Below are 16,413 nucleotides of genomic sequence, written 5' to 3'. Positions count from 1 at the left end.
CACATTCTACAAACGCAGTTGGTAGTTGCTGGGCAGTGTTCTGGTTCAGGAGAAATTCAATGTTCCATATAATTATACAACTTCAAGCAAATCTTGAAATATGAGTGTGCATTGGCTGGTAATCAGGGGAACAAAAAAAAAAAAAAATACTGTATTTCATCCGTGTGCCACGAGGAGGTGGGTTGAAAATCAACAGAGTTCTTTTATTCCATGTTTTTATTTTCTACATTGGATTCTCAAATCTGCACATATTGATGACATCTTCCATATACACTGTATGTGATAGTATAAGGAAAGCCAGGATCTTAAGCCTCTGTCTCTGTTATCCTTGAATTTACCCAAACTTGACTTTGACAGAAAACATTTTTTCACTTATTTGCCTGATCAACAACATGATCACTTTCCTGTTCCTTTTGTTATTTTTCTTCCTTGCATACCAAACAACATACATCAAATGATTTACTGTAAAAGTGGAAATTTCCAGATGAGTGATTTTTCACACTTGCCCAGGTAAGATGAAAAATGTGCATGTTTTTAGTTCTGCAAAATCAAAATTTTGTCTTGTATTATATAAAGCAAGCAAATTTTGTGTTTTTAAGTTTCATGCTAGTTTCAGCTGTTGCGCCAAAATGCACAAGTTAAAAATGTCCACACTGTAAAAATTTCCACCTTTGCAGTAATCCCTGACAACACATCAGCACTCTCTCCATTTTCCCATTAATATAACGCAAGGCCAGTGATGGAATTGATTGAAGCAAACAAATTTTTCCGTTTGAATTGTATCTCCATTTTCATTTATTTTACACAATGTATATATCGACAGAATTTTGGTAAATGATCATAATAATAAAATTGGTATTTATACAAAAGAAGGTGTGTTCAATTATACAAGAAACATACATAATATGATCAATACGAGAGTTAACTTACACAATTCATTCAAAGGTGCATTTCATAGCATGAAACCCTCTGATAAAGGTTTATCACAAGTCCACGAGTACCCTCACCATCATAAACAATCCATTACTTTTAACTACGGAAATAGGTGGTCATGTGTACTGCAGGTCTACGAGAAATTTCTTGTAGGGAAAAATTAACGAGTGTATATTCTCATAGGGCCTGGTTGACTCTCCTACAGTAGCTCATTTCTTTATATAATTGTTTTATCTCTATCATAAAAAGAAAAATGTCAAAAACTGATGGAAGTTTGATCTCACATAAAGAGACATAATTGCATGTATCAATGCGATGGACAATTTTGAAGTCAATAGGCAAGGAAATTTGTTTCCAACATTAGACATTCCTACACTGTATGTGGTTTACAAACCCATTCCTTCTTCACTGTGCTGCTTTAATACATAAGAAAAATATAGGCATACACCATTATAGCGAGATATTGGGCACATCAAGAATTTTCTGAGATTACAAAATCTTGTTAAAATGGACAAATTACATTAGAGAAATAATGACAAATTTACCGGTAATCTCCTTTCGTACTAATGAAATCTGTCGCAATCCATGTTTAGTGTAACAATGTTTGCTTGTGCAAAAAAAAAAAAAAAAAAAAAAAAAATCTATGCATACATTCATCATTTTTCATTTTTGTTCCCTATAGTTAGCGTAGGAAGCAGTTAGTGGATCAGTATGCAAAGCAATCGCTTCTTGTAACACTGAGTAAACTCGTCACACCTAGATCCAAGTAACATGTGACAACTTGCATTTCTTTGTTTCAATGAGGAACTACAATTGTACATGTACCTTCAAAAAGAAACCAAACGCGTAGCACTATGAGAATTTCATGATGGACAGCAGCTCATTTAACCTGCATTTACACGGTAGTATTCAATGTTACACATATCTTTGGCCCATGTGGCGTACAGAAGATGCAACTGTTCCTGGACTTCCAGTTTGTAAAAAATAACTCATCTTAATTTGATCCAGAAGACACAAAATTTTCAGCATGGTTCAACTTCAACTTTGGTCTTTACAGTTACTGCACGCTAAACGTCTGATTTGGCAAAGACTATTGTCTTTGCTATCAAAGCGATACGTCTGATGTGGCAAACTATATGAAGCATCCATTGCCTACAATGTATATCCACTCGTCTTGCTTTAGCCATTGTTTTCTTGCCACTGATGATGAATCGGTTGCAGTTTTTCATACGAAATCTGCCACTGATTCATAGTCGATCAAAGCAAGAAAACGAATAAAGCAAGACGAATGGATATAGGCGGTGGATGCTTCCTCTGTTTGTAGTCTCGCCGCATCGGACGTATCGCTTAGCAAAGACAATAGTACTGTGCATCAGACATTTAGCGTAACATCAAAGACAATACAATGTAGCTGCATCCTCCTCCTCATGTACAATGTAGGCTAGGTTCAAATGGATGTCATCATGGTACCAATGGCTAGTTATCATGGCTATCCATTCCAGCATAGTTTTATATAAGATATTCCTCCTCCCCGTCACAAATTAAAGTATGCCTTTGTTACAGTATTTTTTTATATCAAGTTTCAGCTACCAAGAACAGCGCCCTCAAGCATGCATTCATTTATTACTGTCACTTCCAGAACTTGTGCAACAGAATATACACAGCTGAAATATTCAAGACAGCACTCAAATGAATTGATTGGTTGGTCAGAGAAGGCTGTGAGCCAATCACCTGCTTTCGATTGACTGACATTGCTAGCTGGTCTAGAAGCTTGAAATTCATCATGAACTGAAAGCAACTCTACTGCATAGCAGCTTTGGATAGCTCCCCTCCTTGATGCTAAGCAAGAAAAATTCTGAATTTTAGTCACTCTTATGACCTTTTACATGTCAAAATGTCAAAACATAGGCCTACTGTTAGTGCCTTTTTAAAGCTTATGTCTGATGAGTAGAACTTTAATAGAACCTGAATGCTGTAAATACAAGAAAATTTTCCATTTTACCCTTTCATTTCATTTTGTGTGTTTTCTTCGCTACTGAATGAAATACATATATTAACGCTCTCTATCTACAAGGACCACACAGTAACAATCTCCACCTTTCAAGATGGACAGAACGCTAAAAACAAAAAACCCATGTGAGCTAACCAGGCTCACAAAAAAAAAAAAATACACACAAAAAGCCCACCACCAGGAACACTCGCGTGTCCTTTTAATACACACTTGCGCAAAATCAAAAACCCGGGTGTGATACAATTGGTAATAATGTACGATATATTGGATATACAGTACAGGTGTATTTCGTGTTTAAATGGAGTTCTAAATAGCATGCATACAATCCACGGGTATGATATACAGAGATGTTCCTAAATATAAAAATCTACTTCATTCAACAAAAGAATGCCATTCTTTGACAATTCATTCATGTTATTGTCAATACAATTTTGGGGGTACTTGAATCTAAAAAAAAAAAAATATTTATTTTGAGTTTTCTGTACCAATAATATGGAGCTCAGCATACTCCATATTCAAATATTAAGTGCATCATATGTACCAATATACCATGTCATAATTATGGAGAACAATATATTGTCATCATGCATTCGTTTGAATGTTAAAATCCTATTTCATGAAATCCTCCTACAAGCGTCTCGCAAACAACGCGCCTGCCAAGCAATCAACAGGTTCTAGAAGCTAACACACACTGGCTATCATTTTCTTTGAGAGATTCACCGCTTACTGTAAAAGTGGTTATTTTCACACGAGTAATTTTTTGCCCTCTGCTGGGTAAGATGAATTTCAGCGTGTTTTCTGATCCCACAAAATCAAGACATGTATTACTGGAACATGTGACATACAAAAATAGTTGTGTGTTTCTTTTTTTGCTCTGGCTTCTGGTTGCACAAAATGCACAAAAATTTGAACACCGCGAGAATTTCCAATTTTACAATACACTGACAAATTGCTGAAAATGCTTTGACCTTATATACTCCATTTCTGGAACACTAAAACAATCTCTTTTGGGAGGTTCTGTCAACTTATATCTATATCCAAAAACACATTTCAAAATAGACAAAAGATGCGTGCTTCATGACGCATTGTGTAACTGTATCGTAAGTTGTGACAATTGTGAAATAAATCTGCCCTGCAGAAACTACTAGGGCTTTGTGCCAAATCAAAAGGTGGGACCACAAGGGAGATTAAATGTTTACTGTAGGTGGAGTAAACACTCTTACCCCCAAACACTGTCACGTAGAAATTTTCACAAAATATTTCACACTTCATGTATCCTGGGTAAGATGAATTCTGCATGTTTTTGATTCCCCCCCCCCCCAAAAAAAAAAACAATATTCAAAATAGTCTTTATGTATGACAAGCAGAAAAAATTTGCGTGCATTTATTTTTCTGCTACTTTCATGCCACGCGAAATGTGGCAAAATTTCCACTTGTATTGTAAGCTACAAGTACATGTACATTCTATGCAACATGGCTGAAAGGCCAAGTGGAAAGTATGGCTATAAATGCTTCTAATTTTGTGAATCCTACTGATGAAGTTCAGCATGGAAAGTGGAAAATTAACATCCTAGCGACTTTCACAGCGCCATTTGCTTTGTACACTCGGCTTGCATAAGCAGAGGAAATAAAAGTTTGGACAGACTCTCAACCAAAATTCTCAGATGAAACTCACACCATTTCTACCAATACCATTGCTTAGACTACGGTTAGACTCATTTAATTGGTATTAAACATTAAACATGGACGGTTTGAAAAGCGAATACAGAGCATTCTTTTCTCTCCACAAATCTCAAATCCATAAATTGCATTTATTTCATAAAGCTTGCGGAGGGCAAAAAAGTTTGAATACAAAATCAATGGTTGAATACAACAATATAAAAGTTAGTTCAGCGTCTTCACGGTATCTGTAAGTTCATTACTATCATAATCAAATGACATGGACAGTGCAATGTTACAAAAATAGCTAAGGAATGTCCTCACATAAAAACATTAAAGTACGGATGTTTAGATCATTTGTAGACAAATGGATCAGTAACAGCCCATATATTGTTCAGTAACTTAGAATGTGACCCACATGTATCTTCTCTACACTGATGTAAAGCTACTACAGTGTACGATCATTTTACAGTGTGCTCAGACCACTCATGTTCATATCTAAATCTTTAACAAGTACATGTACCCTACAACAGAATTGCATGGAAGGGAGATCACAGTACTAGGAAGAAAAAATGAATCTGTCAGTTATTACAGGTGATAGTTATCCATTAATTCACTTTTATAAAAAGGGACTTCTATACTGATCCCCCTTAATCAAGGGAGATTTAGAAGTACATCTCTTCAGGCACATTTTTGTCGTTTAATGCATTAAGGAAACTTTAAATGTTGCAGATGACAGGCAGAGTTCATACGAATCTTGCTTCGTGCACTTTCACGGTCGATGAATTTATGATACGAGTCAGCAGCATCTACAATGAATCAATGTTCGGCAGTTCAAAAGAATACAAGCTGCTTATCAATGCTTAATTCAAAATGCAAGGTTCAATTTGAAGGTTTGCTATTAAATCAAGGTGTTTCCTCAAGTACTTCTGTAGTAGATCTCAAGAATATTATTATTAAAGGCAGATTGAGAACTTAACGTGGCAGGATCCCAACATTTTAACGTGCTTGTAACATTCTTTGTGTGAAAAATTCACCACAAGGGTATTAAACTTCTCACACATTCAAAGTACTGATGTGATTAATGTTCTCAGGACAAAAGGCAGATTGACAACTTACAGCTGACAGCTTGTCGATCCAATCTTTCTGTCACCCCTCATGCATCCTACCTACATAGAATGCCACATTACTGTACGAGCTGAAATTTTCACGGTGGTTTTATTTTCGCGAATCGCCTTTGAATCGCGAAAATAACAACACGTGAAAATAACAATGCGCAAATAAAAGTTCAGTTAGACCCTCGCAACCGCGAAATTAACAACACGCGAAAATGTCCTCGAAGTACCAATTCGCGAAAATATCTGTACGCGAAAATTTCAGCTCGTACAGTATTACACACAGACTTTTTTGTTTTCATATGACATTATGGTTTCTCATTGTCTTCCACAAAAGTAAAGAGACCAAACGAAACACTCTTGATTCCACTTTGGTGTAAATATTTCACCGATCAAGACCCAGACTTCTCTTATACTGGGATTTCAAACAAAACAAAAAATGCATGAAGAAAAAAAAAGCTCCTCCGGTGTAAATGATTTACATTAATACATACCCAATGAAAGGAGAACAGCAAGCCTGTGCTACATTGTATCTAGTGCCATGGCTATTCCAGTCTGATTTGAACCAAACGCCTACAAACGCACATGGTAAAGCAATATTCATTTCCATCTCTAGGTCTTTAAATGAAATTGACATTGAAATTTATGACATGATCAAATCCAGAATAACTTAATGAGTTCTGAGACTGCAAACTTTTGTACACAAGGCGTTATCTACAACATACAGTTGGTGGGAATACACAAACTGGATTATGAGAAAGAAAGTATTCATATATCGTTTGATTCAAGCTAACTAGCAAAATGGGCCAATGCTGTACCTTCGCAAACCAGTAGAACGAGTTGAGACAGTGGTTTAAAAAAAAAAAATCTACATCAAACGCTTTCATTTTAATTGACATGAAGAGCAGCACTGCACAAGAGCACGGGGACAGCATGTAGAGGGCGCTCTTTACGCTGGGGGCCATGCATACGTTTCTGCCCACAGCTACAGAACTACAACACACAGTTAACTCAGCTCTCGACTGGTTACAGGTTTACCATCTATTACCTTGAGTTGGACATCACTGGAAAGAGATTCAATTCGAAGTAACTGTTTGTCATCGACTCTGCACAGAACAAGGAGGTATGAGGACACACACTGCCATGTACAATAATCAGATCACAGAAATATTGAGCTTTGGTTTCATACCACTGAGACAAAAAAAGAGAAAAAGATAAAAAAAGTATAATAATAATAAAAAATGCACCTTCCTGTGTACTGGAAGTTGTTAAACATTTCAGAAATATCCCTTACCATTCAATATTCGGTGCTAGAGGTTTCATTGCATTCAGAGTATGGCCAGCATTTTTATAACTAGAACTAGTAGTTCCACATCGTATCTCCATGCCTGCCCTCGATTACTGTAAAACATGATATATTCGCGAATTGGAGCCGACGGCCTTTTTTGCGGCATGAAATTTTCGCAAACTGCCACTGGCATTCAATGCATATAGTGTAGACAAGAACTTTTGCGTGCATTTTAATTTCGCGAATCTTGTCACTTGCGAAATTAAAATGCACGCGAAAATTCCTCGTTTTACAAAATCCTTTTGTGTGCTGTGAATGCCGAATGGCACAGTAAATCCCATAGCGTTCTACACACTGTCCAAAGTCCCCGGCACAGAAAGACTTGATATTGATGGGGCCTTAACCCCACTCTCCAAAGGATGCATATGTGGGTGATAACCCCGTGCATCGATGGGGCGGGGCTGTGCGACTTGGGTGACTATGTGGCACCTTTGCCTATAAGCTGGCCACATTACCAGAACAAAGGGCTCTCTTCTTCAAACATGAAGGCTGCTCTCTATTGTCCATCCCTGGGGATGCACCAATATATCAGCCTCACATACAAATATGTAAAGTTTAATCTTATACTTTTTTTTTCTCTTTTATTTAGTACATTTCTTTTTGTGGCTGACAATAGATATAAAAACGAATCACTAATTTTGCACTACGCTACGCCTGACCCCCTCTATTCACAGTATCGTACACCTGAAGGCATTCTTCTTTCCTTTTGTTCGCTGCTTCACTGGCTTCAGTTGTATCGTCTGGTTGGCACTGCCGTTGTCGTTGCCGTTGCTTTCGCTTTGCGGCGAGGTTGCGGACGGACCAGTGGTGTTGAAAATACCTAGAATTTGATAGAAAATCATGAAATACCCAGAATTCACTCAAGGCACAAATTACAGATAAACTTTGAATGTGGACTACTCTGAGAAATGTACAGTATGACAGTGCAGTTTTTCTGGATAATGGAGCACGAATGTACTACTCTGTCAGATGTGAAGCAATTGTATTCGTATGCAACAATAAACAAGTCACATGAAGAATTTGATTGCCATAGAAGTTAAGTGTCATTTTTAAGCATTTTAAAGTAAGTCCACAATCAGATAAAATAAAACAAAACCTTTCAAGAGATACCTCACTTGTTACATAACAAGGAATATTCTTGAAGTTACGATTAAGATATAGCTTATTTTTTATCATTTTTCTTTTGTTTTATAGCAGTTTCAATCACAAATATCTTATATTAACAAGAATGGAGTTAACCCTTATTGCGATCAGACTCCTTACGTTTTCTGAAATGGTCATGCACTGATCATCATCAGTGATATTAAAGCCCTCTTTCTTCTTTGTGCTTCTCACTTTGATATCCTTGAGCAAACCAAAAAACAATTGATGCTACTGAGCATACCATCATGCTGGCTGACAAACCTTATTCACAAAACTGAAATTTTGGTTTTTCTACTTTTTTCCGCAAAATATTCATCATAGCTTGCTGATCTGGGCCCAGTTTCACTTTTAACGTTGGAAAATCAGCCGTACAATGAACCAAAAGCTGGGACTGATTCAGATCAGATCTACTTGGGAAGGATATGTCAGACATTCAAGATGTATTCTCAAACGTGGCAAGGTGGGCGCAAGGTATTGTTGAAATGTTCCCAAATGGCTTATTTTATAGCGAAATGGTACCTAACCTCTGAGGACTGATTAATGCCATATAGTCCCAGAGATCAGTTAAACTGAACATAGAATATTTGAGCTTAGTGAAGCAGCTGTCTGGATGAGCACAGCATTGAGTTGAAACTTTATACTACAAAGAAATCTGTGAAACATGTCTCCATCTCCCTGTGCCTCACCGATCTTAGCGCTTAGCGTCGCGTTGTCCTCCGGCTCCGCTGACCGCGTGCGCTCTATGTACTTCTCCGTCAGGTACCGGAACACGTCTTCCACATTCAGGTTCTCCTTCACGGATGTGCGGTAGAACCGTAGCTTCATCCGCTTCGCCAACGCCTCTGCCTCCTCCCTACATACAGCAGTGCATCAAAAGAGAGAGAGAGAGATGAAAGACTAAATGAAAGAGACACAAATGCGCTGTTAAGACATACTGAACTCATTGTACACTGATAACATTATGACAGTCAGTTCGCAGAGTGAAGTATGAAAACACACAGCTGATGTTGATATCACAAAACAAGAGGAGAAAAAAACATACAATACGAAAAAGAGAAAGACACACTGAAACATGTGATAGTAAGCATTTACATGAGGGCAAACGATACACACAGCTACATTATAAAGACAAACATCCCTATTAACCCATTAAGGATGGGCTGCTTTTGCTACAACACGCATTTCCCATAGACACTTGTCCTAGTTTACTTGGGACTCGTCCTCAATGGGTTAAAGGTACATATCTGTATTCTGGTGTCGGTTGTGTCTGATTCTGTATCATCTCTCTGGAGGCTTCATCATGTCTTGCTGTTCTAGCCATATCGATATTGAAATCCATCAATACCCAAAGGCCCTGAGAACTATAGAGGGAGCTCTTCATCTCCCTTATCCCTACACTGGCTGATGGATGAGCTCTCAATGATTGCTGCACTGGGCTGGCCAACAGAGGAAATGATAGATCAGCCACCTCGATCCACGATCAATCATGACGGTCATTAATTCTAAAGATTTATCAAACTGCTAGAAATCGGGTTCATGAACAGTTCCATAAAAAGAAAAAATAAGTAAAAAAAAAATCTCATTAAAAACGAATGAATTGCTTCACTTATTTCACAAAATGGGGAAAAAATTTGTTTGTAGTGTCTCACTTTGGTTTGGGGGAACATGAACATGTAAATCTAAAAAAAAAATCAAAAACAGGCTGATCTAAAAAAACTCAAAAACAGGCTGATCTCAAACACTCTACATTGTAGCTGTGTATAATTGAAGCGTCAGCAATACTGAAGACATTCTCTTGAAAAATTATTAAACCCAACTGTACATTAGAAAACAAAAATGATTAAATTAAGCATTAAATGCATCCCGTGGATAATAACCAGTACATGTCTCAAATCTTCCCTCATCTATAGATATTTGTTCCCTCATGTTCTTATAATTTTTGACCTGCTACACAATCAATAACCACATCAGTGTATTACAACTGATTGACAAATTGCTCTTCATTGATGTAGGGAAATTTGTCAATCAGTTGCAACAAAAACAAGTCAACACAAGAATTCATTACTTTGAAGACATCCGTGTGTGTAGGGAAGTCTGCTCTATGACAAAAAGGGGGACATCTTCTTTAATATCTACAACTTGTAAACTGTCCATGCACTGTCTTTACAACAGAAGTTTCATTGTACACTGCAGATGAAGACCCAGTGAATTTCAACCCCCCCCCCCACAAAAATAGAAAGGTAAATTCATTTTGATTGGCATTGTGATTGTCAACAACCATGTTTCCCAGTAATTTCACACCAATCCAAACAGCATGTATTGATATAGAAGATCCAATGTCAGAATGAACGTGTGTGTGTGTGGATACTTGTGCGTAACAACTGATGTGCTACATGTACATTATGCTGTAAAATTTGGATGATACGCTCTTGCATCAGTAATGTGTGGAAAGAGCAGCTGTAACAACATACAAGTGTACATGTAATACACTACTACCTTCAGGGGATATCAATTATGTTACAGACACGCCTTGTCACTTGCAAAGCACTACATTCATTAAACATTAGTGTCCCTATGATATATTGATTCATTGCAGAATGAATATCATTATCACTGACAAACAGGAACATACAGCATACAGAAGTCAGAGACTAGTCTTGCTTCTTGCCTGCAAGTTGTTTTTTTTTTTTATCTCCATTGAAATTCATTTCAATACTCATTTAGACATGGGTTGTTGCTTTTTTTTTTCAATCTTGCTTCTCTGTCTCACAGAAACCCAACAGCTGGGTTGTTCTACACACAGGGCCTTTATTAAATTTTTAACACATATTTCTGATACATGAATTTGTATTGCTGTTTATTACACTGCAAGTGGAGTGGTAAAAAAAAAAACAGCACAAGGTCCTGGAAGGAAGGCTACTGAGTGATGAGCTCTGAGATGGAGTGTGCTCTTTATTGCAACTGCATGATGAGTTACAAAGCCTGCAATTTCTCTGCATTGGGGGAAATACAAATGTAATTATCTCCAGAAAAGGTAGAAAAAACAACAACAAAAACTGTGCATTTGTCACAGAGTGGGGTGAGTGGATTCAGTGACTCTGGAGTATTATACTTATAGTCACTGTTTGATGGACTCGGCTTCATGGCATTGTTCACCCTCATCCAATAAATCCTATCAGGACTAAAGGGAAGGCTCTCAAATGCCTACAAATTCATCAAGCTGCCCAAGTTCCATATCTCCTTTCCATCTTCCTATCAATCAAGATATATCTAATTACGACCATAGGTTGTTGATATTCAAATTTTGAGTTTCCATGCATGCCCATTAGGGAAACAAAAAAGAAGTTTGATTGCCCTGATGAAAAAGAAGGAAAAAGGTGGATATGCTTCAGCTTCCATATTTTTTTTTTTAAATTTGTGGAGGACAATAATAGCTTTTTATCTATAATGCGTGAGAATGTGTGCTTCACATCTAAAATGCCAAAGAATCTAACTAAACTGGCTAGTTCTGGCAACATCTATACATCAAAATACTTAAACTTTAAACATTTTGTAAAGCAAAACAAAAAAAGGGTAAACATTTGTATATTTTAAGTGAACAGATTACAATGCGCACTCTCCTGTAATAATGCTATATGAATTTCTAGGACCCATTTCAAACAGCTACAATATTTATAATGACACCTGCAAATAATATAAAACAGACCCATGATTTCCGTAACAATGGCTGAATGTAAAACCATTTAATAATCAGCAGTGCACATTTCATTCTTGCCATAGTACAATGTACCTGTACTTGCAATAGTTGCAATAATTGCAAACCTCCTTGTAGAACACTGCACAATTGACTGGAGATCAAAACAGGCCAATCAATCATTGTATTCAAATTCAGAGTATCTTTTTCTTTTTCTTTTCCAGAACCTCATAACCCTTCAAATATTAAAGCAATCAAATTCATGTGTTATGTATAAAACAGACATTTCATTGATACCAATCGCATTCAGTTTACATTTATATACAATTGCGTAATAGCCAGTGTCATATCACCAAGTCCTGACACAAAGAGTACACTTTCTATTGCACATGAAAACATATTGTTCCTCCACAGGTACAACATACAATATGTATAACAACTGTATATATCAAAGTTGAATGTACAATGGTGACATCATCTAATTATGCCATGCTACTCATGATTATATGCGCTGAAGTCACATCACATACACCACTGGTGAGCAAACTGTCGCTGCATCCGACTCAAGACCGGAGAAATGCTCCGCCCCCACACACCCCACAAGGCGAGGGCATTCAATGTCGCGACAAGAGGAAGAAGGGTAAACAGACAACGGCAGCGGCAGCGGGCCTCGCCAGAGCTGAAGACAACAAATCAATACTCCAGTCTGGACTTGCTGTGCACGAGTCATTTCTAATTAGAGAAATTCACCTGTACACTGTCCAGCCTCAACGGTCTCATTTGAGCTTCACTCATCTCCGCGAGAGCCCTTTGCAGAGCAAAGTTCTTTTGAAAGAAAGCTTCAACATTTTCTAATGAGGCGGAGAGCAGTGGCTGAGAATTGTATGTCTGCAGCCTCTATTTGCAGACTCTTCCCTATTTCACTAAAATTGTATTAAACTGTGTCAGTGACAATTGGAAATCAGTGGAGTGCACTCTGCTTGTCCCACATTTTCAAATTAGAGCATGGACATGACCAAAAGAAATCGTTCCTTCAGTGCTATTTTTTTCTTCTTTTCCCTCCATCCCCATTTTGGCTAGGATGCCTTAAAAAAAAGACATCACAACAATAGAATGTATGTTTTGAGAGGTTTCTGTTTGGAAGAGCTGTTGAATGAAATTTTTACCAGTGGCTTCATACAAATTATGGGTAAAGTAATATTCTAAGTAATCTACTTCTATACCAATGCAAAAAAAAAAAAAAAAATACATATCTGAAAGAGAGAAACACTATCTTTAAGTAGATGCTTTGCCTCATGTATACAAATGCATCACGTATGCATTCTGTATCCTGTTTGAATGAATTGCCCCCCCCCCCCTTCAGAATTTCTTACTTCTCTCTGCAGTACTACATTATGCAGACTGTGTTTGATAGCATCACATCAAATGTTTCCTGAGGGACTGCATTGATAGTTGAGATCTTAATCTAGCCTTGACCCTTGACCCCTTCAGTTCAGAGGATTGTTTTCATAAATCTCATCAGATCCATGAGGCTGCCTATCATAGACGTACACACAAAATTTGTACAATACGAATCCCAAGTTTTGTTGAAATTCTGGCTAATTGTATACGATTGACTTTGATAAACACAGCAGAATCAAAGCTAGATAGATCCTAAACATGCTATAGCAGATGAAAGGCTGGTTGGGAGATGAACAGATGGACAAATGCGTAGTAGGACGAAACAGACGGACAACCAACAACAAAAAGAACCTGACATCCTTGGTAAAGAGGCCCAGAGGAGTATTAATAAAACACACAAGAACAGACACACATCACAGTAGTATCATATTGATCATAGCCAACAGTTATTTAAACTTAAAGGTCCTGTTTACCTTTGGGAGAGTGATTTGAAAATGTTCAAGATATCACATTTAATGCATATGTGCAGGTCTGTTGTGTCACAAAACGTCCTATCATATAATTTTTTTTTTTTTTTTTTGCAATAAAGCCTAAAATATAAGGAGATCATCAGTATTTTTCTCATTAAACCATAACTGTAGACGGTTTAGTCTGGAAACATTTCTAGTATAACTATTGTTCACATTTTGTGTATTTAACAATACTTAACATCGATTATACAGATTCAAATGTTTACAGTGGTTGTTACTATCCCTCTAACTCACAATTTAGAACTATTTCAAAGCACTAATGCTGGGTTTTTGTTTCTTCTGGAAATGATAAATTATGCCTTTAAGGGGCCCAGTCATGGGTTTCGTCAGAAAAATACAACATACCTTCCGTTTCCCCAACTTCCTTCACAAAAGTTTGCTAATTTGTCAAACAAAATGAAATACACATAGTATGCGCTGTGAACAAGCCTATTGCACAATGTGGGTGGAAGCAAAATTGCCTCACACACTGTCCCTTTTATAAACAATAGGGGAAAAAATAGACATGCAGGGCATGCCAGTAAATCATACTGTCATGTACAACCTATGTTATATTGAAAAAAAAAAAATGTTAACATTGTTTCTATGCATGACTTTTATCATGAACTTTCATATCCCATTGCATTTGGGGACTATAAACTCTACTCACGGTTCTAGGACGGCTTGCTCCACAAGGTCTATCTTGTTCTGGACGAGAACCAGTGGAATGTTACCGACTTCTTCCTCGACCTTTGCCCTCCACTTGTCGATGGCTTCAAAGGAATCTCTGTCCACCGTTGAGAAGACTAATACACCAGCCTGGGCACCTGCGATGTACACAAATCGAGGGATATCAAATCACAATTTTGTAACTTACATGTACCCCCTGTTCCGACGCAAGCCAATTTAATACCAAAACTCGATAAAGAAACAACGTATTAAAGAATCATCGTATCGCCGACAGACTGTTCAGATACTTATCTCGACCGTTCTGGAAACATCATACAAATGTATGTGCAGTTCCCCACTGCACATGCTGTTTATGGTCATGAGTGACAGTTATGGGGTCACCTTTCATGCTCTATGGTCGCCATACAACTGTTCAGACACACAATGGACACAATGGAATGCTGTCAATTCATTATCGAGTTCTAGTTCGAAACAATGCTCTGACCGTCGTTTTGTTATAAAATATGTTGTTTTGTTAAATATGCCATTTCGTTAGTCGGCGTTGAGACATATGAATTCATTATATAGCTATACCGTTTTGGTATACAACTGTAATGTAGCTGTACCATTCTATATATATATATATTTTTTTTTTTTCGCGTCTGAACATCTTGAGAGCTGCCAAACTCTGCAGACTCTGAAACCCCCTGAAAAATATATTCTGAAGGCAAAAATTCATATGTGGGGATTCAGAAGCGAGAAAAGTTGGACGAATTACTTAGACTGCAAAATCAAGTTAATAAACAGATTATGTGATATTTCAAAGTCACACTGTCTTATTTGGGGTTAAAAGAAAGGTATAAGTACATGACTGGTGTAAACATACTACCTGACCACTCCGTTATACACTCCACAATTTATTTTGCGCAAGAGTCTACATTTTTGCATGCAAAAAAAAATACAAAAAAAAAACCCAGTCAAAATCATACTGAATTAGTTGCTCCTTTGTATTAAAAATATTTAAATGTACAATGCAAGAGCTACCATGAAGGGGTGGGGATGGTGCTCAGACAAATGTATCAACTTGGAGAATGTCTGAGTCTGTTGAGGATAAATGATTGAAAAAAAAAAAGAGGCATGATGTCTGGTAGGCAGGAAGGTAGGAAAGAGTGATGATGGCAAAAGAGGAAGACCAGAGAAGGAAAACATGAAGAGTAAGGAGCAGAGATGAAGAGACGGATGTAGGAAGATGGATAAAAGGGAAATGAGAATCTTGAGGCATTGAAAGTAAAACATTTTTTCTTTTTCTTTTTCTCCCCAGGGATTAGAGATGAAATGAATCTAGGGCAACAACATTGTAGCATGATCAAATTTGACGCATGCTGTGACATTATGCAATGATAACTCCCAGAATTAATGCTGCGTGTCAAGCAAGGAGAATAAACTCTGGATCACTTGGGATACATACCAGGTTGTTTTATACTTGTGAGAATAAAGTGTGGTGAGCAAAAAAGCATTATCAGTTTAGCCAGGCAACAATGAGTTTGATCACTATTAAAGATAATGATATACATGTATGTATAGTGCAGTGTATCAATACAAAACGAAACAAAACCATCACTACCTAATGTGCATGTACAATGACATTTCCCAACCTTTCTTCGTTGTACACTGTACTTTGAGCATTTTGATGCATCAGTTGAACGAATATTATGCTTAAAGGCACAGTGCACACAGCTGTCGTATGTGGTTTTGTGGGCTCAACCTCAAGCTGTATGGAGAGACTATGCACTTTGGCTGCATTGCTCTTCTTATACTGTACGAGCTGAAATTTTCGCGTACAGATATTTTCGCGAATTGCTACTTGGAGGACATTTGCGCGTGTTGTTAATTTCGCGGTTGCGACGGTCTAACTGAACGTAACTACTTGC

At 37.4% G+C, this 16,413-nt stretch overlaps 1 protein-coding gene across 1 annotated transcript in view; it reads right to left on the bottom strand.

Annotated features, from left to right (window-relative positions):
- Positions 1-7,294: 7,294 nt before the first annotated feature.
- LOC140234168 (ras-related protein Rab-23-like) overlaps positions 7,295-16,413 on the bottom strand; it is a 35,073-nt gene continuing 25,954 nt past the window's right edge. Inside the window, exons 4-6 of the mRNA XM_072314240.1 lie at positions 14,484-14,640; positions 8,896-9,062; positions 7,295-7,886 (exon numbers count right to left, since the gene is read on the bottom strand). Coding sequence (XP_072170341.1) covers positions 7,735-7,886; positions 8,896-9,062; positions 14,484-14,640 — 476 coding nt within the window. The 3' untranslated portion in view covers positions 7,295-7,734. The remainder of the gene's footprint in view (positions 7,887-8,895; positions 9,063-14,483; positions 14,641-16,413) is intronic.

This window comes from Diadema setosum, chromosome 10 (assembly GCF_964275005.1).
Source record: "Diadema setosum chromosome 10, eeDiaSeto1, whole genome shotgun sequence".
Lineage (NCBI taxonomy): Eukaryota > Metazoa > Echinodermata > Echinoidea > Diadematoida > Diadematidae > Diadema > Diadema setosum.
The sequence above is the reverse complement of the archived record's forward strand: the minus strand, read 5'-3'. Positions and strand labels throughout refer to the sequence as shown.